We start from the raw sequence: 22,800 nt of genomic DNA on the forward strand, positions 1-22,800 counted from the left end.
AATTATCGTTTGGCCTGTTGTGAGTTGTCCCTTTGGCGTCGGCCGCTGCGGCTGAATTGTGAAGACCTGTAATGGCTCTATCTTACGGATACACGGCATCTTTTGTATATGATTCCTATGTGTATCTCACGGATATGCGGCATCTTATGTATGTAAGGCGATGTCAAGGTTGATAATATCGTGGTAAGCTTCAAAGCCTGTTGAGATGTCGCTCAAATGGATATAATGTTTGCCACATAGATATTAGTATATATAGAGAACACTAGTCTATGCAGAGTACCAGACTTTCAACTCCATCTTAAGAAACAACAGTTGCTTCAATCCATTACAGTTCAATAATCATGTTGTTCCTCAGTACTTTGGTTCTATCTTTTGTAGCAATCGGGTATGCCACGCCTCTTGCTATCAGGCTGGACAACACCGAGCCTCCGGAGAACGCTACATTCGTCCAGTGCGTCGAAGGCACCACGGACCCCATCTGCCTCAAGATTCGTGGACCATCTTCCGATGTCATCACGGAGATCGTTCACCCAGATGGAACCGTCGAGATCCACCGCAACAAATACACCCGCGAGCAACTGAAAGACATCCGTCTTCAGAACAAAGTCAAGAGCGTCAAGCACAAACCCGGCCACACTGTCCGCGACGGATCTGCTGCATTCATCAGCGACCTCACGAAGAGAGAGTCTGGCCCTCGAATCTGCAAGAGCGAGACCCAGCGGTGGTGGGATCAGAACGACTGGGGCTACTGGTACCAAGCTTGGCACCAAGTTGGCAACTGCTTCTACTGCAATCAGTGTACTGAGGCCATTGCAGTTGGCTTCTCCGTTTCTCAAACATGGACTGTTGGATTGAGCGCCAAGTTTGGTGAAGTCATCGAGGCATCTTTTGAGTTCTCATGGGGTGAGACGCACACTCTGACCGATACCCGAACATGCCAGTGGAACAATGTTCAGTCGGGGTGTCATTCTATTTGGTACCAGCCCTTGATGTCTTATCACAATGGATACGCGAACTATCAGACACATACGCACTGTGGCGCTGGTCAGGGCCAAGGAGCCTCAGATTCTTATTACGACCATAATTATGCGTATGCCAACGTCAATCAGATCGGCAACAACAATGGTGTCAACCAGGGCAATCTGGGGTGTGACAGTGGTTGTCAAGGTAATGATCACAGGCAGTGCCAGTACGGAAACAATGGTGGTTCTCTTTGGCCCAATGCCAACTAGGAAAAGCCCAGAATCGGGTCATGACAGAGAGAAAAACTTACTCAACCTTTCGAGCTTATCAAAACATTACAATACTTTGCTACAGAGGTATTCCTATTGTTAGGTTGAAATAGATTTATTTAGAACCTTGATAGTTTACAATCTATAAGAGGACAAAGATCAGAGGTGCATCAAGTGAGGCTGAGCATGCAGGTGATTTCTATTAACAATCTCATGCAGTTTGTTATATTATTAATAAATTGAAGGGTGAAGGATTGGCTTGGCGTAAGACCAACTGCTACCTTAGACGTCAAAAGTTCGGGCTTTTATGAATTTCCAGGGGCTTCTGTCTTACATACATCTGCCGGACCCCACCCATGTCCAGGCATCATTGGCGAGCTGGCGAGTCATGATCTGGGGAAGCGCCCAATCTTATGCTCTAGCGTGACTCTGGTGTGATGGAAATAACAATCAACAAGCCCTCCACGGAGCACTTGGGATTGTTTAAGCTCTTGGCGACATGTTAATTAGCAACCTGTTTCGTTACAGGGGTCCATGGTCGATTTATAAAACACGCCGAACTACGGATAGACGGGAAGACTAGTTGTGCCGACTACTCCTAGATTGGTTGGGGGCTGCTAATTACAGGAGGGCAAACTTAGCCGCCCTTAAGTATCTACACAATAGCTACAGCTAGTTATGCTTATTTCCAACTTCAATTATGACGAAGCAATATGGGGTGATTATCTTTTCAGCCGCAGGTCTCAGCTGCAAATGGCACATCCAGCTACGACTCTATTTCCTCTTGTATTGAATGCCTATTGCAGTGCTAGTCTGCCCACCTCAGTACCGAGTCATTCCCATTGGAAACATAAAGTCCTTGGCTTTGGAAAGCATGTATCTTACAATACCCTGTTACGGATCCAAATCCTGGCCTGGTCCCGGGCCGCGTTAATTGCGATAGCCACGCCATCTCCATAAAAGTCCCCCACCTCAACGCCTTATAGCCTTACACGCTGGGATCAATTGGATCATCACAGTGGCTGTAAGCTTGGGCCAGGAATCCTTTGCAATCCTCAATGTACCACAAGTCTCCATAGTATACACATGAACTCCAATAGTGCTGCGATGCCAAGCCTCATCTCGCCAAACGTTCATGTCAGCTGCCAAGCTCAAGTTCAACACGGTACCAAAAAGGCTGAACCATGCAATAGTTAGAATATATATATGCCCTCTCTTGCTCAATGAAAAAGCTTGAGACAAGTCTTCATCGGCTCAGTTCGCTATACCTCCCCACAGGTCAATCTATCTCCCACAAAACATCTTCACCATGAAGACCACCACCGCCCTTTTGGCTCTTGCCGCTGCGGCAGAGGGTTCACCCCTGTTCTCCAAGCGGGATGCGAATGATATCTTCAACGACAAGCAGAAATTCTGCAAGGGATGGGACCTGAAGACCGTCGAGGGCGTCGACAAGCTTTGGGAAGACACAGCTGCTGGTGTATCCCTTGAGCTATTCATCAAGAGCCATTGGGGTAAGCATCTTGCTCCTTCACCTACACCCAACTTGACAATAAAATGCTAACTTTCATACCCCCAGAGCACCAGAATAACTGGGTCAAGAATCTGGAAGATCAGGTCATGGGGGGCACTGATGGCAAGTCTGGTGCTAGCGGCTGCGCTCTCATCGGAACCAGCTGTAACCCCATGGGCGGCATCGGCTGCGAAGAGCAGTTTGACAAGTACGGTAAGACATTTGTGGGCAAGAACTCGTACTGGACCTTTCAAGCTGTCAAGGGCATGCATGGCAAGTTTGCCGAGTTGCATCGTCAGTTGACCACTGAGACTCTTGTCAATGGCCTCAAGATCGGGCAGATGCTCAAGGACTTTAGCGGAAATGAGAATGGAGGAGGCAATATGAAGGGCTGGCTTTCTGCAGCTGCAACTATGGGTAATGCACTTGGCGGCCTTGTTCCGGGAGTGGTAAGTTACCCTTTCTGTCCTGTTCCAATCTTTTTGTTACTGACCATCACCAATACAGGGCTCTGGTATCTCTGCCGGTATGGGTATTCTGGCAGGTATCATGTCCGGTCTCTCCTTGGGCGATGATGAGGATGATGGTGCTGCTACTATATCAGCTGGCCTTGCCGACCTCTTTAAGTCCGCCTCAGTCAAGCTCGAGGATACCCTCCGAATCGCTACCGGAGGCGGTAGAAGCGACGATGAGTACAACTCTCTCCCCGCCCCCAAGTGGGACACATACGAGACCAAGATTGCCAAGTTCTTCAACGGCGGCTGGTTCCTTCTCGACGATGACGTCGAGACCGTGCGCGTTACCCTGGGCTCTATCACCAACAACATCCAGAAGAAGGTCGCCAACGACGTTATGAAGGCCTCCAAGCTGCACCTTGTCGCTGATAAGCTCGGCGGTAAAGATTCTCGTGAGGATTGCGGTTTTTCCACTGGTCGACAGTGGCTGCCGCTCCGTGATGGTGAGGAGTACTGCTGGTACATCATGCGAAATGATCCCAACCCCATTCGTGAGGGAGAGTGGACCGAGGTTGGTGCTGACATCTACGAGAAGATGGCTTCGTTTGGTCTTGGTGATCGCGAGACTTACTACAAAGCTGTTATCGACTGCGCACTGAACAAGGGCGACAGTGATGAGGTTGACACTAGCAACCTTGTTCAGGGAGAGATTCCCCGATGTTTCTTTAACTTGCCTGCTGTGTTTGTTGAGCATGACAGCTCTACTGGCTGCGGAAGCCCCTTCGACAGACAGGACTGCGACTACCGCAAGGGCACTCCTCTTAAATGAGCTGGAAGAAACACTCGTTGTTAAATTTCTGCTACCTATATATCATACTTTTAGGAGATGAGGAGGATGACATATGTACATATTTATTCAGGGCCCTTCTTATACATAACGTCTTATTTTTATTTGATACATTCTTGTACAACAAACCCAAGTTCCCAACTGTAAGATTTCTCTAATCGTAAGCGCAAATATCAATGAATTCATACTGACATCTAACTCGTTCCTGCCAGTACCTTATTCTGGTCATAGCCTCATTTCCAGAAACATGAGATAAGCAGGCATTTCATGTGTTGAATGCAAGTTCCTTTTGAGTTGAGAGCAAAGAGTGGCCATTCCATCTCCTTTCTTACACAATCGCCGTAGTGGCACAGCAGCAACATCCATAGCAATCGTATCGACTTATATGTAACGAAGACGCCCTGTGCACTTTCCTATCAGGCCAGAGTCCGGCTCAGTCTGCGCCACCGAATAAGCGACGAGGCGAGAGACTTTACCAAAGCGCCGAGCCTGCCGTCCCTATAAGGGGCTCTTGGTGCACACTTAGAATCCAAACAGGTAGATCAAAGGAGGGACGACGAGCTCCGCAGCAGCAGCAATCTTGAGCCACGATGGAGTCCAGCCCAGACTCAACCCTGAAGTCAAGCGGCCAATACCAGCCAAGAACATGGCAGTTCCGAGCAAAGAAAGAGGAATCTTTCTCACCTGGAGATTACTACTCGCCCACCAGAGTATCATTCCATATCCACTCCAAATTGCTCCCAAGAATCGAAGCTGGTTGTCCACGAAGGCCAGGGTTGGGGTTGGGAGGAGAGCTCGCTCTGATTCGGGTATAATGAATTTATGGCCGGTGATCAGATCGACTGTTCCGGTGAACATTGAGAATACAGCGAAGATCTTCAATCCGCCAGCGAGAAATTTTGAAGAGCCGTATTCGGACATGGTTTTTGAAAAATATTGCTGGTTTTATATGGTAACAAATATGATTTTAATGAACATGAATTGAACACAAACTTCACTATTAATTACGACTCTGAACTTCCCTTATACCCAAAGAATGTGTTTCGGGCACCCTGGGTTGATAAGCCTTATTTGCCATGCTTACACGTTATGCTGACAGCCCGGAAATCCCGTCGGCATCGTAACGTATCCCGAGAGATGACAGCTTTTTCCAAATTGGGACCATTAAGCGCCAGGTCCCACAATATACTTACTCTTTAAGTCAGCACGTCCTTCAGAGTCATAAAAAGCCAGTATATACCTCGATCAGCATCGGGGTTCTTATGAAAAGACACTGTCACTTGATCACTCGGACGGGAAGACTTACAAGCCGACGACCGAGTTAACAATTCCGATCGTTGAAGGCCATCCTTTACCAAATTTATCAGCTACTGACCCAAGCATGAGCGGAAGAGAAAAGCACTGCATGCTGTGCGAGGTATACCAAGGCTCCCAGCATGAATGCCAGGTGTGTCACCCCTCCAACAACGATCGGCGTTGCGAAGCTCTCTCCCAAATATGAACAATCAAACTTTCCCATATTATCATAATCTTAAATCTGATAAAAGATGGAGGGTTGAAGAAGAGATACAAGCTAGGGATTTCGGTAAGAGAAAACAATAGGCATCATCGGCGAGGGACTGTATGTATATCCACTTCGAGACTTCAACCCCTAGAAGCTGACTCGGCGTCAGTGCCACGACTATCATCACCTGATTCAGGTCAAACCCAACGATTCCTCTTCGGCCCGCGACCGAACAATTACTCCGGCCAGACTAATAGCCTTCCTAATTCCTGTTGGCTTGAACCTTTTTACTAAGTTAACATTAGAACCAATAACCTTTTAGAAAAAACCATAATCCAGCAGCAGTGGTCTACTACGATGATCACCAAGGAAAGTCTTCATCGCAACGGAGGCACAGAGTGGCGAGACCAAAAGTATTCATCATCATTATGAGTTTGAGAGGATTTCAGTCCATACTGCGGGGAGGGATGTTAAGTTCTGCGTCGTGATTGTAAGCTCTCAGCCACAGGCCTCAACGACAAATAACACATCCGGCTCACTATTTAGACATTCCATTACAATGTATGACCAATTGCTACGGTATAAATACTGATTGGGAAACCTAGAATATAACTCTTTTGCGGCGGGGGTTGAAAAGTATAAGAAGGGCCAGTTAGATCAGTAAACATGTTAGTACCAATCTATATTTACACTCGTTTCTTCATCTTCCTTCTCATCCATCTTCCAAGCTCACAAAATGCATCTCGTCACACTCCTGGCCGCGAGCCTTGTCCTCCGACTACCTTATGCTCTTGCCATGCCTTCTCGCCGAGCTGTAAAGTGCGGTTATGAAACATATCCTTTACCTGGCCAGACATGCTCGACCTTTGCCAAAGATTGGAGTATGACTGTGGATGAGCTCAAGTCGTTGAATCCGGGTCTCAAGTGTCCTAAGCTTAATCCAGTCGGTTATTACTGTGTCGATGGGACTGTCGACAAGGTTAAACCAACCGGTGTTGTTTCCAACACGACAGAGCCTACGTCTGCTCCTGTGCCACCACCCGATAAAACGCCTGATGCCCCTTCTGATGCGAAGTCAACTGCAAAGCCTACTGTTCCCCAGAAACCCTCTCCTGCGGATGAGTATTCTGGAAGTGGCATTCAAACCCCTCGCCCCATCCAAGAAGGCATGGTAGCAAACTGCAATAAATTCCACTACGTTACCACCACGACCACCTGTCAAAGCGTTCTCGATTACCACAAGATATCCCTTGCCGACTTTTTCAAGTGGAATCCTGCCGTTGGAAAGGATTGCACCAACTTGTGGAAGGGGACAAACGCATGCGTCTGCGTCAATGGCTATACTTCATCTCCAACGACAAACACCAAGCCCAACCCAGTAGGCATTACCAGCGACAATGGATTCACGACGCCTTCACCAATCCAGGCGGGCTTGGTTAAGAACTGTGTGAAGTTCCACTACATTGGTGCCGGGACTACGTGCCACAGCGTTCTGCACCACTACAAGATTACCATGGCACAATTTGCGCAGTGGAATCCTGCAGTTGGCGAGGATTGCACAAATTTGTGGAATGATACCTATGCTTGTGTTGCTGCGATTTGAGGAGGTTTGGCAATTCTATGGTCATGTATAGTCTGCTTCTCTTTCGGAGAGAAGAGCACCTGATTTTCACTTGTACGGCAAACTTTTATCATATCATTTTCTCTCCCATAAAATCAATGACAGTCCAGGTTGCTTGGTCAATAAAAATTGCAATAACTGGAATTTGGTTTAAAACATTTGTCGTACTACCTTGCCCAAAAGGTATCGGTGACGCCTAATTAATGACCTGCAATGCCCTTGATCTCTCTGATGTCACATTTATCCTGTAGATGACTCTTCTTGGGATCCAGCCTCTGCTTGCGTACTCCAGGTCTGAGAACGATTCTGAGCCGGGTAAACATGACTCTGCCAGTTCTGTCTATCCGTGGCCACGACCGTGAAACCCCTCCACGGTTCATCTTCGCCACTCCGGCGCAGCCATTCCAACATTGGTGACATGTAGTCCAGATCAATGTTAGATTTGATATGTGCCATTGTCGTGTAGGACCGGGCTCACCTTTTTCTTTACTTCCATGTTCCTTAGGGTTCTGTGGTACGCTTGGACCAGTTGCTTTGTTTTCAACAGTGGCATCTTTCTGCGACGACGGCATTCTGAAGACTTTGTTGTAAGAAAGGAAGCAGAGGCCAGTAGGAAGTGAGATTTCCAATCAAGAAAAATGCTAGTAGTTATTGTGACACTGGGGGGCTAGAAGAAAGGCTCATTCTTGTGATGAAGGCTGTCTTATATATCCATTCTGACGCTTTCCTGAAGACAGGCTAAGTAGGCGAGACATTGCCGTGTTGTTAATTCAATTTGGGCTCGAGATGGGCCATTTTTCGTATTGGATGTTTCTCTGTAACTCCTTCTAATTGTCTGGGATATCTCAACTGTTTGGTCTTACAAGCGTCAGGGCCAGTTTCGCTATTGGTCCAACAATTGACGGCCCCATCAGGGCCGTTTTTCGGGTTTGTGAACTATATTAGCATTTACAGAATTGTCGGTGATTTGCTGAACAGAATGAGGCTGTCTCAGGGCCATATTTCTGATTGGTGTGATGATGCCTAAGTAAGGATAGGGTGATCAACGGCCCTTCAGTATATGCATCTGGATAAGTCTTATGCTCCGGATCTGACGAATGAGATAAATGGCCCCCTTATCCCACTATCCAAATCAACAAGCCTCACTCCATGAAAGTCTCACCGATTCCAGCCCCATCTCACATCTACGTACCACTCACGGTCAACGAATCACAGAATTGGCCCTGAGTCTGAGCCACGAATAACCTTGGGCAAGTATTTTCAGCTGACAATAAGTTATTTCAATCAGCCGTCGCCCACTTTTCCAAACTCTGTACCACTCTTATCATTATCCTCCACTATCTAGTGAAGCCAGCTGGCTCAACACCTGCCAGGCCGATGGTACTCGGTACCAGAACGCTCTTTTGCGCTTCGTTGCTCTGATGCTCGTCTGCCCAGCAGACACTTGAGTTCTTAGCCATTAAGGTCCATCTCGTGGGAGTGTCAGCGCCAAGCATAGGCTTGGCGCTTCCCCCATTCAAGAAGACCAAAATGATCATCACTTAGAACCCTGGACGAGCGACATCGGCGACGCGCAAGGGCAATTCGATTACGAATGGGAAACTGAATTCCGGCTTTTGTGTGGTGTTGAGAGCAACAACTTCTTTAACGATGAATATGACGACTGCTGTGTCGAAGCGCTCGACACACGCCTCATATCCTCAGCCACATTGGGTCCGACATTTCAGCGACGCTCAATCAATGAGCCTCGCACCGCTCTCAACACTACTCAAGAAGCTTCAAACTTGTCTCAGGACGATCTACATTCTTTAGCTGGTCAAAACCTGTTGTTTTTGGAACCGCCAGAACCATGTCCCCCCTTGTGCAACCCCTCTCCCAGCAGCAATGCTCCTGCGTCCAACTCGCCAGAATCCGTTGGGTATGAGAAGAGATCCTCTCAATCCACCACGTCAAGCCCTGCATCAAATACGGCTCATCACAGGTGTGACTTCTGTGCCGAGCCTTTCATCGACGTGGATTCTCACTCGTAAGTATCAACATGATCTTTCTTCCCCGCCAGTCTAACAATCAACAGTACCCACATCATAGTCTCTCATCACACTTCAAGTCCCTTCCATTGTGGCAGAACAAGCTGCAGTAAGACCTTCAAGGACGAGAGGTCTTTGAAGCGACATTTGATTGAGTTACATCTGGGCGCCGCGTATGTCTGCCGCTGTGACAGACAGTTCGTAAGAAAAGATAAGCATTGTAAACACCTTGAGGGCAATGGCTGCACTGGCCACGGGCTTTATCGATGCCCATGTGGTCATGCAGTTCGTCAGCTTAACACGCACAAGCACCACATCGACAAATGTGGTAGAAAGAGGAGGGGAAGGCCGCCGAAACACTTGGTGACAACCAATTGAAGAATCTGAAACTCCAAACAAGACTCATACGTTGATACATTCAGGTGTCACATGGAAGGCAATGTCGCCATCGCGCCTCCACTGGGCCATGTGATTACCCTGTATTAAGGAGCTGCCTGTAAGAAGTATCCTTATGTATAGGGTAATTATATGACCCAGTGGACGCGCGCTGGCGACATTGCCTTCCATGTGACACCTGAATGTATCAACGTATGAGTCTTGTTTGGAGTTTCACGTCTCTAGGTTTTCGGTTATCAATGCACGTTGTGCAGATGTTCGCAAATACTTGTGAACTTTGTTCGATGATCTTACATCTTTCTCTTCTCCTTTTTCTTTTTGGTTTATTAAATTATAATAGTGTCATCTACGTGTGGCATAAGGCCTTGAGGTCGGGCTGTCATTTTCATTTCCCATGACTATAGAGTTCTTTAAGCCACTTACGAAGTGAAATTGATATCTTACAGTTAACTAAATCCATTCGTTATGATGTCTAGAATTGTGAGCTACATGTGTTATTTGCAGTTGAAACCTATGGCCCAGAGCTCGTGAGCTTATAATCGCCAGTCAGAATTCAAGCATTCATTCTCAAATATCAAACGCAAAGAGACAAGTCAAAGAAGAAGGATCTTTTGGGAAAGAAAGAAGTTAAATTGGAATGACTGTATGGGAAGATCAATTCAACCAAGGTGAGATAGAGCTATTTCAACAAACACCCTTTGACCATCGTGGCTGTGAAATGTTAAAAATTTGCAGGCACTACAATCCGATGAATAAGATATGGATACATAGCTTGTCTTAACGGAACTCTTTAGGAAGGAAAGATTTAAACATGATCGGTCGGTTTTCTCCGTCTTCCAATGGAGGAGAACGATGATGAGATATGGTTACATGGAACGCACCTCAACAACCCTGCATGTGACAGAAACAGAGAGACTTGAGTATGACCCATAGATAATGAAGTGGCACTTGAACATGTTGATATAGGGAACTTGCCTGGGGATTATATTCCAAGAAAGATGTATATATATTATAAGGTTAGAACTCAGAAATAAAGAAATAAAGACAAAAAAATCCAATCTTATCTCTGACTTCTTTTTAATTTTATAATAACAACTCGTCCTCTTCTTTAGCTTTTTGTTTGTCACTGGTAATCAGGGGCAGGGTTGACTGAATATAAACAAGGATTGCCAATCGATGGTTTGTACTTTTGACCAGACTTAGATCTAATGTCGTGAAAGCCGAAAGTGCAGAGTGTATTCCCGAAAACAGCTGACGGTAGGTCATCTCCAATAGTTCTTTTTGCAACTCTTCGATGTATCCAAGAATCCCGTAACTGAAGTAACGAAACGGTAACGGAAAGCCCTGATCGGCTTGTTTTATCTTGGACTCTATACGATCGTAGAATGTCAAGAGAGACAATGTCCGCACCCTCATCAAACGAATACAGTTATCATGATCGCTCGAAGCCGAGCGAAGTTCTCCTTTGTCGTCGTAGAGAAGATACTGTGGTAAAGCTAACCTGAAGGCGAGTTCTCGAGATGAGAAAGCTGGTTCGTTCACGGGTCTTTCATTTCCAACGGGCTCTGTAGATTGAGAGCTTGGAACCCTTCCAAACCCTTTTCTGTACGTCCTTGATGCCTCTTCGCTCGGCGCCTTTCTAGCTGTCGCGTTCGTCTTGACTCTCGTTTATAGTCTCTGTTTTGGGGTTGGTCTCGTTCGTCTTGTTGGCCTTCTGAAGGAGTCGAGCTGTCATTAGACCCAATCGGTAACCTCTGGGAGAACTCGCTCAAACCAGGGGTCCCTTCTTTGGCTGTGGCAACATCAGGGGGGTTTGTCGTATAAATTATGACTCTAGCTCCGCGACATGGCGCTGAAAAGTACGTTCGGGGTCCTAGACGGTACGTACATCGTTTGCGATACTTTTTCAGTTTCCCTGAAACTCTGTTGATAACAAAAGCGCGAGCCTCTGCTCTCGACTCTTTAGCACCAGTTTCAGGATCATACACAGAATAGACATCGGCGTGTCTCTCCCTCCTAATCAGATCTCCAATCATCAGAGAATAACCAGGATCGTCTTCGTCTTCTAAGATCAGATTCACAGTCGTGTTATCGGGATCATCTCCAGGCAACTGCAATGCATGGCGTGTGGTGCCAGTGGCCGTTTGTTGATACCGCTGGCACGGTCAGCTGGAACCACAAGCGAACTTGATATCTTACCTCCATTGCCCTCAAGAAGAGATTCTTTGATGCTAAAAAGATTCTTGCCGTAAAAGGTTGAAAGTGAGACTGCATGGCTGATATGCTGGGTAGCGCTGACAAGAACCCCCCTACAAGCACAACACTGTCTAATCTGATATCTCGGCGTTCTTTTAGACCCATAATGTCTACTTATGGATGACCAAGGGCCATTTATCTGATTGGATCTGCACGAAAAGTACTCGAGTCTTGGCCATGGTAATGCACAGTCTACTTTTCAGATTGCGCCAATCAGATAAATGACCTTCATTCAGCTTTTCAAGCCATGCTACAGTCGGTCAAGCAAGTCCTAGACGGCCAACGAATCGGAGACTTAGCATATGTCTTTGGAGGTCTGTTGAGACTGCAGTACGCGTAGTCTTCCTGAGCTGTCTAGTTCAGCATAAAAACGCTTCCTCGCCGCAGCGAAAGCAAATGTGATCCTCAGACAACCACCCACCCGCCGCCTCCCTTCATCAATACGCTACTACCATCCTCCAACCTCTGTTCTGAGGAAGGAGACTGCATTCTATTTGCAAGCAAGATCCCAATAAGCCAAACCCTTTCCGCAACTGACGTGCTGAGTGAGCCACATGGTCGTCATGGCTATGCGTAACTTCAAGTATCGGCGGCGCATTAAGTTGTGCATGTGTGGATATGCTGCAAATGCCACACATGATCCAGTTTGAGTTACAACCAACAATATCCACGAAACTACTTTGACGATATTGACGTTGACAAGATAAGTGTAACCGCTTATCTTGGTTCGGAAACGGGTCCATCTGTCAACCCCCCTCAGGAACCTCATGGCGCATCACAACTTTGCCGTGATTTACCGCAAGACATCGATCACCAAGGCCTGGGCGGTACCACATTTTCACATTCTATGCAACCCAACACCGAACAGAAATCATACACTTATCTACCACCATCTTCCGATGAGCCTATGCAAGTGGCCAGTGTCTTGAATCTGTACGGTTTTTCTTTTTTGTTCACCGAACCATTCATTTCTCAAAGGTCCCGTGAGGAAGCGACACGTGAGTCTCTTCCGCACCGGCAACATTCAAAACCATTACGAAGCTTATTTACGATCCTTCCGGGCAATAATGCTCCGTCTCCGCAACCAGCTGGGTACGAGAATAGCCCTATTACGTCCCCTCCCAAACTTGGACTTTTCCGTTGCGCGAAAGAAGGCTGCCAGCATTTGTCTTTTAAGGACGAAAGGACCTTGAAACGACATCACGACAGCAAACATTCCGGTGCTCTCTATGTCTGCCGATGTGGGTATCCCAATGGGCGAAAGGATGGTCACCTAAAGCATATAGACAAAGAGAACTGCAGTGGTAAAAGGCCGTTCACATGCATTTGTGACCTTGCCACTGATGATATTGTCGAACATCGCAAGCATTTAAAGGGCTGTGCGACAGGGAAGCGAGGAAGACCTAAGAAGCAGAACGCTGTTTAATGGTAGATATGTCAAACTTGGAATCGGCAATACAAAGCAGATCGTGATCTTTTTATTCTATTTAAAATTAGACTTGGACCCTAAGAGCGGTGAGAGAATATTCTCATTTTCACCCATGCCCCCCACAGTCCTGGCTGGAGCGATCGCGAAGGACAATTCTACAGTGTTTCGGGCGCTGCATTTCCAGTACCACCATCTAAGCCACTTTCGACCGAGAGCGGCATCAGGAAAGTCGACGATTTTGGCGGCGTATCAGTCCTATGGGTCCACTGTGATGATTGGTCTACAGCGGATGATGTAATAAATGTCTAAGTTGAGACGTGTTATTTGCAGTTGAGTGAGACCCGTGGCTGAGAGCTTATATCACCACACTGAAGACCTTCGTAATAAAACAGGAATATGCACTATGATCGCGGACATCTGCCAAGAACTAGCAATGTGGTGTGATGATAGCGTTTGTGGTATTGATGGCAAGCCCTTATCAGACCTTTGCCTCAGGAGGCGTGGGATGTCGGATGATTGTAGTCCCGCGACTTTGCTGAGAAACTTTAAAGAACTGGGAATGAGTTGCTCAAAGTTTATGTTCTGTCATTGCGACCTGTATTCCGTGAACATCATCGTAAATACCCCAGACAGTTCGCTCGGGCTGATAGACTGGGAGACAGCTGACTGCCTTACTCGTGAATGGATCAGAACCAAGTTCCGTGTTTCAGGCAGTCCAGATCTTCCTGGCCTGATCGTGATCCCAGATGAGGTTCAGAAGACGCGTCCAGAGGCACTTGGAGAAGCAAGGTTTTCCTGATATTGCAGAAGGATGGATGACATGGTGACAAAACGAGATGTAAATCCAAACCTTGGTATTTCCCGTAACGAGGGCAAGCTTTAGATATTTTGCAGTTGCGGCCTGTGATTGAGAGCTTATAATCACCACACAAGACTTAGACCTATCTCAGTGACCAAGATCATATCATGAGGATAAGGTCCAATTACCTTAGCTAAGACTATAGGTTCTGTGTAGTAGTCATGAGCTCCAAGCCACAGGCCCCAACTACGAATAACGCCTATGGGGACCAAAGTCTCTTTGGTGCACTAAACTTAGACAATAACTTAACTGGTCCACTTTATCTTTCATATAAGGCAGGCTTAAACCACATCACTACCACCTTCAACCTCTTATCACCTCCTCGAAATTGTCGATCCCTCCTACCGAACCAGACCATGACCCGCAACAGCTCCCTCGGGGAGATCCTCACACCTAGAGATGCAGCCCAGCTGATCAATCTTGACCTTGTCAATCTTCCCAGCCCGCCTAATGGCTCTATACAGATCCACAAGTAAGAATAGTCAAAGCCTTAGGTAAGTTTATCCTAAACTACCCTAAATATGATGATATTATCCAACTCTTGGATTACTTTAGACTAGAGTCTTCTGCCACCCTTTAGGATATGTGCAACATACTAACACCGAACCTAGTGGATCAGCCCCCGGAGGTATACACACACTTGCAGGGCCATTAGGCATGGACGGCTTCACTGTGCTATACAAAGCGATGGATCAAGCACGGCTTGACTGCCTCTTCGATCCTCAGGGTGTTCTCAACAGAACAGAATTTGTGTCCTTCTGTCAGCCCTACCGACAGACTCAGCAGGACCAAGGCCATGTACCATTTCACTCCAGACCTAAACGTGGCCAAGAAATACGCTGCTTGGGCAAAACGACGAGACAACGTGGCATCTGTGATCATAGTCCAGATTGCAATTCAAAACAGCGCCATCGAAGCAATGCGCCATCCCGATCTCCAGCGCGTTTCTTGGCAAGTTCGGAGTGGCCAGAGCTCATCTGCCATTGCCGTGCAATAGACTAAAACTTCCCCCGGAGCTTAACAAGGATGAACGTGCCATCCTCATCATCGGAACAATCGCAATAAGCCTAATAATTACCACCACCAACGGTCTAATGCTCAAGAGATTACTGAGACTTGTGTCCTCAAATTCTAGGGGCCTGGCAACAGCGGCGAGCGAACAGCCGTCCAATATGTGTCCTCATCCGACGACGCGGGGGAGGCGTTCCTTGAGGATCAAGCCAGAAACACCAAGCTCCTTTCATTTGGAGAATCTGAACTGGAGAATTGGATGGAAGAACAAGGGAATGCTGATTAGTAAACATATGGATGTTGAACTCGGTCATGTCTTGGGGATCAAGAAAGCTTCCGATCCTAACTTAGGGCTTAAATATGAGTAGATACTCTAAAGATCACTAAGCTTATCCTAAGTTTATCTAAGTTTACCTAATACACTTAAGCAGTTGTGTTCTTTAAAAAAGAGGTCTTGGATCTTCTTGCTTCTCTTTTATTGGTAATGCAAAGGAAATGAGGATCTTTTGGTCAACCTAAATCAAATTGCACTCAGACCCCATATTCCCAACCTCATTCTCACCCTGATCCTTACTTCTCATGATCAGTACTAACAGTGACATCCTTCCACTCGTTCAACAACTCCAACGTCTCCTCACACTTACTCCTAATATAAACATCCGCATCACTCCCCAGCACAATCCGAACCGGAACCTCCCTCCCCTCTCCAACCCCCGTCCCCGTAAGAATGTCAACGATAACCTTGGTACCCTTATTAACATCTCCAGGCTGATTATCATCCGTCTTCTCCAACATCTTTCTCGTCTTACCCGTAGGCGTGTTCTCATCTTCATAAACATCCATCCGCTTCTTCGTAACGGCCCTCACACCAGGGTTAAGGAAGCTAGTGCGGAAGTAACCTGGTTCAACGACCGTGGCGACGATATTGAAGGGCTCGAGTTCGTAGCGCAGGGACTCGGCGAGGGAGGACATGCAAGTTTTCACCATGGAGTAGACAGAGTATGTTGCGCCGCCTCTCCAAGAACCGATGCTTCCAAAGGTAGCAATCGTACCGCGTTTTCCATTCTGGCCGATACTTTGCTCTCTCATTCCCGGCAAGAAAGCCTTGATGGTGTTGAAAATACCAAAGACATTGGTGTTGAAGCTATCGTAGAGCTCTTGCTGCGAAACCTCTTCCACTGCACCGTCGAGGATGTATCCAGCTGCGTTAATGAGATAGTCGACGCGGCCGTGCTTAGTGAAGACCTCTTTGGCGATGGCTTCGAGGTCAGAGAGGGGAGATGTTACGTCGAATGCGAGCGTGTGTGCACCTGCGTCGGCGAGATCTTGGACACGCGATGTGCTGCGTGCGGTGGCGATGACGGTGTGCCCGAGGTTGAGAGCGTGAAGAGCGATATCATGGCCGAAGCCTGAAGAGGCGGCTGTGATGAACCAGACTGGGGAAGACATGTTGAGGTTGTGAGATCGTTATAAGAGTGATGCGTGTAAGTGACTTTGGTGTGAGTGTGAAGTGCTTGTAATGAAGCTTGTAAGACAAGTGATGATTGTTGTTGAATTCATCCTAGAAAGAAACATCCACTCATTTATATACTTCTACCATCCCACCCATCTCCTTCAATTCATTTGATGACATTATCTCCGACCAGAACTCCTCAACACCATCATTCTATCACCGACTGCCCATCTCCAAACTATCGCCGATTGTTAGCGTCGCCACATTTCGGCGTTAACAGTCCACTCAACCACTAAAACACCATCCCCACATCCGGTGTGGCGCTATGGCTTATGCTTAATCCCTTTTTCGGAAGTGAGTAAGCAGCCCATACCAATACACCAATTGCTGATCACGGAGAAAACTTGTTTCATCACTCGGGGCAGTTGATGTAAGACATTCGGCGATAGCCTCACGCGGAATGACGAAAGAGCAATGTTCAAGTTGTGTTGATACACTAAGAATGCCACATCATACCAATCTACATAGATCATGCAAGGCCCCAAACGCCGTAGCCGTAACTCCGGGCTCATAAACAATCAAGCACGCACCCATCCAAGCCCATCAAGGCAATCTCAATTTCAATATGTACACATACGTTCAACCCTCTTCATATCAATCGCTCATCGCAAGGTGTAGCCTCTGCTGTCCTGTCGGCGATGAGCAGCTCCGCCTCCCGTACCAATGGTAATTCGTCGCGGCGCACTGCCCGCCATGCCACCCTGGGGACTTGATCCAGGGCCTTCCATTCGAGTGACTGTGTTGTTCATGTTCATGCGTCTAGCTTGACCAGGTGTCAGAGCCATGTCTATCTTGAAGTCGTTGGGGGAGCACGCCATCGGGGGGCTTCGTCTCCTCTCAGCGCTACCTCGGCGGAGTCGAGAGATACCGTTGGCGCTGCTGGCGAGGGCCGCAGGCAGACTAGGCCTGGGTCCGGTACGCTCAGGCAAGGATCCCATCGACGATACTCGCTTGGTGCTGGATGCTGTTGTACCAGCCATGATGCTCGCTCTACGAGCCTTCTCCTTCATGGCGGTTCGGAGGGCGGTCTGAAGCTTTCGGGCATCGATAGTGCTCGTCTCGGAATCAGATCCAGATCCGGGAGGGTTGTTCTCATCGTGTATCGTGGGAAGTCGTCTAATCGCTCTAGGAATACCGAGACCTGATGGCGATGGTGAGAAATTGCCACTCTTAGTGACATCCAGAGATCGCAGGGGCGGTGTTCGTTGGATATCGGGTGAAGCTTCGAGCTTGAGGGTCATGGTGGGTGCTTTGGGTGATCCATCAGCAAGGGAATGTCTAGGTCCCTTGGAAAGGAAACCGGCCTGGAACCTGCTAGGCTTCGCACCCAAGCTGCTAGCCTCGGGAATTTCGAGACTGGGGCTTGACTCCTCGACTGTTGATGTCTCGGGCTCGAGGTATGAAGGCATGATAGGTGCGACGATTGGCTTCTCGGGTGAGGGAATCGCAGGGGAGGAGTTGTACTTCTGAGGAGTTTTCGAAAAGTCCTCCAATGTGCCCTCCTCCGTCTCATCATCCCTCCATCGGACTCCACCCTTCTTCTTAGCCTTCACTGGCGTGAAGCTGACGCCCTTCTTGGAGGCTCCCAACACCTTACGTCTTCGTGGGGATCCCTTCATGGGGCTGACAGGAGCGTGGTCGCTATGCGCGGGCATAAAGTTGGGAGCCGAAACAGGCTTGATGTGCATCGCAATGGCCTTCTTGCGCTTGGGTGTGCCTCGCTTGCTGGGCGAGAAGACTTCGACAACGGGCATCGAACCATCAGGCTTGACGACCTGACCGGCAGCTGTGAAGCCGGTTTGGAGGAGACGGTTAATCATCTCCTTCGCATGAGCGACGGCTTCTTCCTCATCCATGCCGAGCGTATCGGAAAGTGATGCGAGAATGTCGAACTGCGCCGTGAGGAGCATTTGAATCATGGCAGCATCACCAGCCTTGTCCTGCTCCAAGACTTCCCCGTAGGCTTCGCGGTTGAAGTTGGCCTTGATCAGCTCAGCTTCGCGGGTCAAGTTGTCGGCTTCTCCGTTGTCAGCACCCTCGGTACCTTGGAGTTGTTGCAAGCTGTGCGACAGAGCTGTGTCGATGGCTCGGTCCCATGCAGACTTCTCCAGCTTCTGGTGGATATGGTGTCGGCTGTTCTCTAACTCAACAAGGATACCTTGAGCCGTCCTTCGGATGGCGACAAGGTTCTCGGGCATCGCATCTTCGTCTCCTCGTTCGTCACAAACAGTATCAAATGCAGCAATCCATCCGGACAGCATACCAATGCGGCGCTCGAAAGCCTTGAGACGCTTCATGTTGGTGATACGCTCTTGACGCTCAGGAGCAGAGTTCTCGTAGGCGGTGCGCAATCGCTGAATTCCTTCCCGAGCCATGGCATCCCTCTTGTCGCATTGCTTTCGGAACTTGACAAAGAACATAGCCTCGGCGTCCTTCTGCTGGGCCTTGAGCTCGTTGATCAAAGCCATCTGTTCGTCGATCTTAACCAAGAAGTCTTTGACGTGGCGGTTAACGTTGAAGACGTTGCGCGTCACCTTGGTCTGGATGTTCTTGGCCCGGTTGGCATATCGAAGGGTGTTTTGTGTCTCGTCGAAATGGGCGCTCGATGGCGATACACAGACAATCATGACGGTCTTGCAGTTGCCACCGAGGGAGAACTTGAGCAGTCGGGTAAGCTTGCTGTTTCGGTAGGGAACGTGCTGCTTTTGTCGGCGGTCGCAGAGGGCGTTGATGCAGCTTCCGAGGGCGAGGAGGGATTTGTTGATGTTGGCACCTTCAGTGAGACGCTCGCCGCGGTTCTTGGTAACGGATGCTCGTTCGGAACCAGCAAGATCGATAATGCTGAGGGTAGCCATGGTGTGAGGCTCGCTGGCACCGGCTGATCGGTCCTTTTGAGCGATGTTGATCTGAAGAACGGCGTGTGATCGGGAAGAAGTAGCGTTGGCCTCGGTAGGCGAAACTGTGCGATATTCGTTTCCTTGGACAATCATGTCCATAACCTCCTGGACATCCTTGGGGTGATGACTCGTCAATCCAGACACAGTCACAGCCTGGTTGCTGTCCTCCCTGAGCATCAATCCACCCCTGCTCCCACCAGGAACCAACAGATCACGAATGGTCTCGTTGTAAATCTCAAGGTAGCTCAGACTCAGATCGGTCACCTTGTCTTGGCTGCGCTCCTCAATTTTCTCAAACAGTTCCTGCATGGTCATGAAGATAATACCGGGATGTTGCGATGTACCAGTGATGGTATGTGTCTTTCCGCAGCCTGTAGCGCCGTAGGCGAAAACGGTCGCATTGTAGCCATCGAGCACGCTATCGAGGAGGGTTCGAGTAGTGCCTTCATATACATCGGACTGTGTTGTGTTTTCGTCGAAGACGCGGTCGAAAGCAAAGACTTGATCTTTGACCTTCTTCGATGAGGGCAGGACTGAACGGGAGAATTTCTGTACGGGGCTGTCCTCGGGAGGATCAAAGACTCTGTATTGGGTCAGCGTTTACGTTTGTCGTAGTGGGGACGATGCGCGTACAAACAACGATCATCGACAACCTTGATAACGTTTCGAATGCCGCGTTGGTGCAGCTTTGGTGTAGGCGCGGCGGCGAGGGAGCCATCGCCGAGGAAAAGGGTTCCGTCATCGTTCTTTTGTCTGTCACGCCGTTAACAAACGTACTCCAAAATATCGGCATATTGCTTACAGTTGCGCAGCTTCTCGAATCGTAAAAGGTCGAACTCGAACTATAATAACGGTCAGCTCCAGCACAGCACTCGACGAGCGCACATCATACCAGCAACAGTAATGGAATTCTGCCCAGCAGCAGCTGAAGCGCCCATGACAGCCATGATATCCTTCTTCGCTCGATTTCCGACGTCGATGCAGTCCCGAACTCTTCCACCTCAAGCCTTCAGTATCGGAGAACCGTGAAGCCGTTAGTAGTAAACAAAGCTTAAAAAGAAAGGCACGCTCGATGCAGAGCAGATGATCATAGAAACAATGTTCGAAAATGAACTCGAACAAGAAAGAAAAAATTAAAAAAAAAAACAAAGACGAATAGCTCTGTGTACCTGTTGTCGTTAGTTAGTAGTAGACTACGAGCCGGGCGGTAGTTGTAGAGAAATCAATTCAGAGCTGCAGAGCACGGTTGTAGGTGACGTCTGGTTTGTTTTTCGACCTTTTTCGGAAGTGTTGCTGTGGTGACGCCTTAGCTCCGTTTTTATCAGGGGTTCTCTAAGTGGTATTCATGCGGGTGTTTTTTGGCCCCTGGAGGTGAGGCTAGAGAAGCTATCAAACAATCGGATTTGAGTCATGTTATGGAGACATGTGCCAGGTGTTGATGGCTCATTTGTGGCTTTATTGCTGTTCACCTCAAAGCTCGAGATGCTGGTAGACTCTTGGTAATAGTGGCTAGAGTCCTTGTCGTGCCTTACCCTGTATCATGATGACTTTGATCTTTAATAGCCTACAATACGAGGTAGTTTGGATTGCGATTCCTAAGAGTCAATGCGACGAAAGTTGCTCGACTTTTGTGCACGCTTGGAGATGTATTCATTGCCATTTTCTCCTTTCCGACTGTTGTGAACCAACATTAAGAGCTCCCACGTTATCGCGTTACAGCCTCCACTTGCAAGGCCCATCCATGGATAACAAACAAGGTTCACAGCACATGCCGCTGGTCAAAACAAAACAGAATAAACATCGGATGACGCAGGGATCAAAAGTGACGTCTGAGTAATTCCCACGATATCGCTGTACCTCAATATCACAGCATAAGTGGTGTTGCAACAGATCTCCAAGTAAAAATCACCATCAATTTACCATTTAGTTTACAACCTAACGCCTACCATGCAACAAAAATACCCCAATTCACAAGAAATAGTGACAACATCCCACCTAACTCACAGTCTCCGGTACAAACGCATACCGCGGTAGCATCGACATCCTCTCCTCGGGACTAATCTCTGCATCATCGTAGAACATCCTCGCCTTCTTCTCCTTCTTCTTCTTGTCGCCACCTTCCTCCTCCGCCTTAGTCGCTGCTGGCTTGATACCCGCCTCGGCCATACGGATCATCTGATCAATATCGTCGCCGGCACCACCGTTCCAAGATCCGCCTTGCGTCGGTCGCTGGGGTAGACCAGCTGCCGTGGGGAGCGCGCCGGATGATGGACGTGCGGGGAGGTTGTTGGCGGAGAAGGCGTAGGGCTGGGCTGGGTTGGGGGGTTGTACGGGATAGCCTTGTTGTTGGTCGAAGGATACTTGAGGAGGGGTCTGGTAAGAGCCGTTCTACACATATTAGCATAATTCAAACGAACCGTAGAAGTGAAATACTCACGAAAGGAGCTTGCGGTTGCGTCTCGGTATTCGCAGCCGCAGCGGGATCAACACCTCCATTGGCAGCGATCTCCTGCTTCCTCTTTCGAAACTCAGCCAATCTCTGCTTCAGCTCCTCCGGCGACTCAGTCTTGATCTTCTTTTGCGCATGTCCCTGTCCCGGTAGCGGGTTCCCCGTCGCGATCTGTCTGTCCTTCTGCGCCTGCTGAAAGTTCTGTAGGATGCGGTTGCGGTGCTGATCGAGCATGTCCTGGGGGATACCCTCCATGCCAAAAATCTCCACCTCGAGACCCTGTCTGCTCGGAAGCGCGTTCTCGACCTGTGTGAGGTTTTCTTTGTGGACTTGATTCATATGCACGGAGAGACCTGTGGCGAAAGCTGTCAGCGCGGCCTTCGTGGAATTCAGATGATTGGAAACGTACCTCCTGCTGTGTTGAGACGACGACCACAGCGGTCGCATTTGAAGTGCTTTGCCTTCTGGTGAGAGATGAGAAGCTTGAGATCTTCGAAATCACGCTCGCCTGTGATAGGAATGTTAGCATGGAGTGATCAGAGCGCAAGCCGCAGGATTCGTACAGTAGTAGCACCAGGGTCGACTGAGGACCTCCTCGATGTCAGCGTGACCGCGTCGCTTCTTGCCCATCTTGTTACTGATGTCGGATGTGTGTTACAAGTCGATAGGGATAATGCGCGATCAATTCGAGCGCACAGAGGTTCCTGATAATTGTCGAATCGCAATATCTTGGACGTGGAGCTTAGAACTGAACGCGACTCGAAAAAGAGTGGGTAGCTTCGTCGGAGAAG

The 22,800-nt window shown here is 48.4% G+C and overlaps 12 protein-coding genes across 13 annotated transcripts; 5 read left to right on the forward strand and 7 right to left on the reverse strand.

The window, feature by feature from the left end:
• Positions 1-341: 341 nt before the first annotated feature.
• Positions 342-1,232, forward strand: FOXG_05727 (uncharacterized protein; the record flags this gene model as incomplete). Its single annotated transcript, XM_018384155.1, has 1 exon — positions 342-1,232. The coding sequence occupies one exon, from the start codon at positions 342-344 to the stop codon at positions 1,230-1,232; it is 891 nt and encodes a 296-aa protein (XP_018241198.1).
• Positions 1,233-2,475: 1,243 nt separating this feature from the next.
• FOXG_05728 (uncharacterized protein) lies at positions 2,476-4,186 on the forward strand. The gene is made up of 3 exons (XM_018384156.1): positions 2,476-2,746; positions 2,812-3,194; positions 3,253-4,186. Exons 1-3 carry the CDS (start codon positions 2,542-2,544, stop codon positions 4,027-4,029), a joined length of 1,365 nt encoding a protein of 454 aa, XP_018241199.1. The 5' UTR covers positions 2,476-2,541; the 3' UTR covers positions 4,030-4,186.
• A 383-nt stretch (positions 4,187-4,569) lies between these two features.
• FOXG_05729 (uncharacterized protein) lies at positions 4,570-4,968 on the reverse strand (the record flags this gene model as incomplete). The annotated part of the gene is made up of 1 exon (XM_018384157.1): positions 4,570-4,968. One exon carries the CDS (start codon positions 4,966-4,968, stop codon positions 4,570-4,572), a length of 399 nt encoding a protein of 132 aa, XP_018241200.1.
• Positions 4,969-6,287: 1,319 nt separating this feature from the next.
• Positions 6,288-7,154, forward strand: FOXG_05730 (uncharacterized protein; the record flags this gene model as incomplete). The annotated part of the gene is made up of 1 exon (XM_018384158.1): positions 6,288-7,154. The coding sequence occupies one exon, from the start codon at positions 6,288-6,290 to the stop codon at positions 7,152-7,154; it is 867 nt and encodes a 288-aa protein (XP_018241201.1).
• Positions 7,155-7,412: 258 nt separating this feature from the next.
• FOXG_19105 (uncharacterized protein) lies at positions 7,413-7,628 on the reverse strand (the record flags this gene model as incomplete). The annotated part of the gene is made up of 1 exon (XM_018399293.1): positions 7,413-7,628. One exon carries the CDS (start codon positions 7,626-7,628, stop codon positions 7,413-7,415), a length of 216 nt encoding a protein of 71 aa, XP_018241202.1.
• Positions 7,629-8,509: 881 nt separating this feature from the next.
• On the reverse strand, positions 8,510-8,632 carry FOXG_19106 (uncharacterized protein; the record flags this gene model as incomplete). The annotated part of the gene is made up of 1 exon (XM_018399294.1): positions 8,510-8,632. The coding sequence occupies one exon, from the start codon at positions 8,630-8,632 to the stop codon at positions 8,510-8,512; it is 123 nt and encodes a 40-aa protein (XP_018241203.1).
• Positions 8,633-10,716: 2,084 nt separating this feature from the next.
• FOXG_05731 (uncharacterized protein) lies at positions 10,717-11,869 on the reverse strand (the record flags this gene model as incomplete). The annotated part of the gene is made up of 2 exons (XM_018384159.1): positions 10,717-11,751; positions 11,795-11,869. 2 exons carry the CDS (start codon positions 11,867-11,869, stop codon positions 11,134-11,136), a joined length of 693 nt encoding a protein of 230 aa, XP_018241204.1. The 3' UTR covers positions 10,717-11,133.
• A 205-nt stretch (positions 11,870-12,074) lies between these two features.
• Positions 12,075-13,421, forward strand: FOXG_19107 (uncharacterized protein). The gene has a single exon (XM_018399295.1). It carries the CDS (start codon positions 12,699-12,701, stop codon positions 13,275-13,277), a length of 579 nt encoding a protein of 192 aa, XP_018241205.1. The 5' UTR covers positions 12,075-12,698; the 3' UTR covers positions 13,278-13,421.
• A 1,074-nt stretch (positions 13,422-14,495) lies between these two features.
• On the forward strand, positions 14,496-15,136 carry FOXG_05732 (uncharacterized protein; the record flags this gene model as incomplete). The annotated part of the gene is made up of 3 exons (XM_018384160.1): positions 14,496-14,611; positions 14,751-14,899; positions 14,955-15,136. 3 exons carry the CDS (start codon positions 14,496-14,498, stop codon positions 15,134-15,136), a joined length of 447 nt encoding a protein of 148 aa, XP_018241206.1.
• A 481-nt stretch (positions 15,137-15,617) lies between these two features.
• Positions 15,618-16,797, reverse strand: FOXG_05733 (uncharacterized protein). Its single transcript, XM_018384161.1, has one exon. The coding sequence runs from the start codon at positions 16,597-16,599 to the stop codon at positions 15,721-15,723; it is 879 nt and encodes a 292-aa protein (XP_018241207.1). The 5' UTR covers positions 16,600-16,797; the 3' UTR covers positions 15,618-15,720.
• A 179-nt stretch (positions 16,798-16,976) lies between these two features.
• On the reverse strand, positions 16,977-20,784 carry FOXG_05734 (kinesin family member 18/19). Of its 2 annotated transcripts, XM_018384162.1 has the most exons (4): positions 20,453-20,784; positions 20,363-20,402; positions 20,194-20,313; positions 16,977-20,143 (listed from the first exon to the last, which is right to left on the reverse strand). In XM_018384162.1, exons 1-4 carry the CDS (start codon positions 20,505-20,507, stop codon positions 17,266-17,268), a joined length of 3,093 nt encoding a protein of 1,030 aa, XP_018241208.1. In that variant the 5' UTR covers positions 20,508-20,784; the 3' UTR covers positions 16,977-17,265. The 2 variants fall into 2 exon arrangements, with proteins under 2 accessions (XP_018241208.1, XP_018241209.1); XM_018384163.1 differs by having other exon boundaries at positions 16,977-20,313.
• A 584-nt stretch (positions 20,785-21,368) lies between these two features.
• On the reverse strand, positions 21,369-22,759 carry FOXG_05735 (uncharacterized protein). Its single transcript, XM_018384164.1, has 4 exons — positions 22,573-22,759; positions 22,419-22,517; positions 21,998-22,362; positions 21,369-21,948 (listed from the first exon to the last, which is right to left on the reverse strand). The coding sequence occupies exons 1-4, from the start codon at positions 22,637-22,639 to the stop codon at positions 21,556-21,558; spliced, it is 924 nt and encodes a 307-aa protein (XP_018241210.1). The 5' UTR covers positions 22,640-22,759; the 3' UTR covers positions 21,369-21,555.
• Between the last annotated feature and the right edge of the window lie 41 nt (positions 22,760-22,800).

Source organism: Fusarium oxysporum, chromosome 2 (genome assembly GCF_000149955.1).
Source record: "Fusarium oxysporum f. sp. lycopersici 4287 chromosome 2, whole genome shotgun sequence".
NCBI lineage: Eukaryota > Fungi > Ascomycota > Sordariomycetes > Hypocreales > Nectriaceae > Fusarium > Fusarium oxysporum.

What these genes read in the sequence shown, in the direction of transcription:
- FOXG_05735 (XM_018384164.1), bottom strand. Translation starts at nt 22,639, where the DNA reads ATGGGCAAGAAGCGACGCGGTCACGCTGACATCGAGGAGGTCCTCAGT. An exon ending in TCGACCCTGGTGCTACTACT is followed by an intron (nt 22,518 to 22,572) that starts GTACGAATCCTG and finishes TTCCTATCACAG; the next exon opens with GCGAGCGTGATTTCGAAGAT. An exon ending in TCGTCTCAACACAGCAGGAG is followed by an intron (nt 22,363 to 22,418) that starts GTACGTTTCCAA and finishes CTTTCGCCACAG; the next exon opens with GTCTCTCCGTGCATATGAAT.
- FOXG_05733 (XM_018384161.1), bottom strand. Translation starts at nt 16,599, where the DNA reads ATGTCTTCCCCAGTCTGGTTCATCACAGCCGCCTCTTCAGGCTTCGGC.
- FOXG_19107 (XM_018399295.1), top strand. Translation starts at nt 12,699, where the DNA reads ATGCAACCCAACACCGAACAGAAATCATACACTTATCTACCACCATCT.
- FOXG_05734 (XM_018384162.1), bottom strand. Translation starts at nt 20,507, where the DNA reads ATGGCTGTCATGGGCGCTTCAGCTGCTGCTGGGCAGAATTCCATTACT. An exon ending in ATTCGAGAAGCTGCGCAACT is followed by an intron (nt 20,314 to 20,362) that starts GTAAGCAATATG and finishes ACGGCGTGACAG; the next exon opens with ACAAAAGAACGATGACGGAA. An exon ending in GTTGTCGATGATCGTTGTTT is followed by an intron (nt 20,144 to 20,193) that starts GTACGCGCATCG and finishes GACCCAATACAG; the next exon opens with AGTCTTTGATCCTCCCGAGG.
- FOXG_05728 (XM_018384156.1), top strand. Translation starts at nt 2,542, where the DNA reads ATGAAGACCACCACCGCCCTTTTGGCTCTTGCCGCTGCGGCAGAGGGT. An exon ending in ATTCATCAAGAGCCATTGGG is followed by an intron (nt 2,747 to 2,811) that starts GTAAGCATCTTG and finishes TCATACCCCCAG; the next exon opens with AGCACCAGAATAACTGGGTC. An exon ending in GCGGCCTTGTTCCGGGAGTG is followed by an intron (nt 3,195 to 3,252) that starts GTAAGTTACCCT and finishes TCACCAATACAG; the next exon opens with GGCTCTGGTATCTCTGCCGG.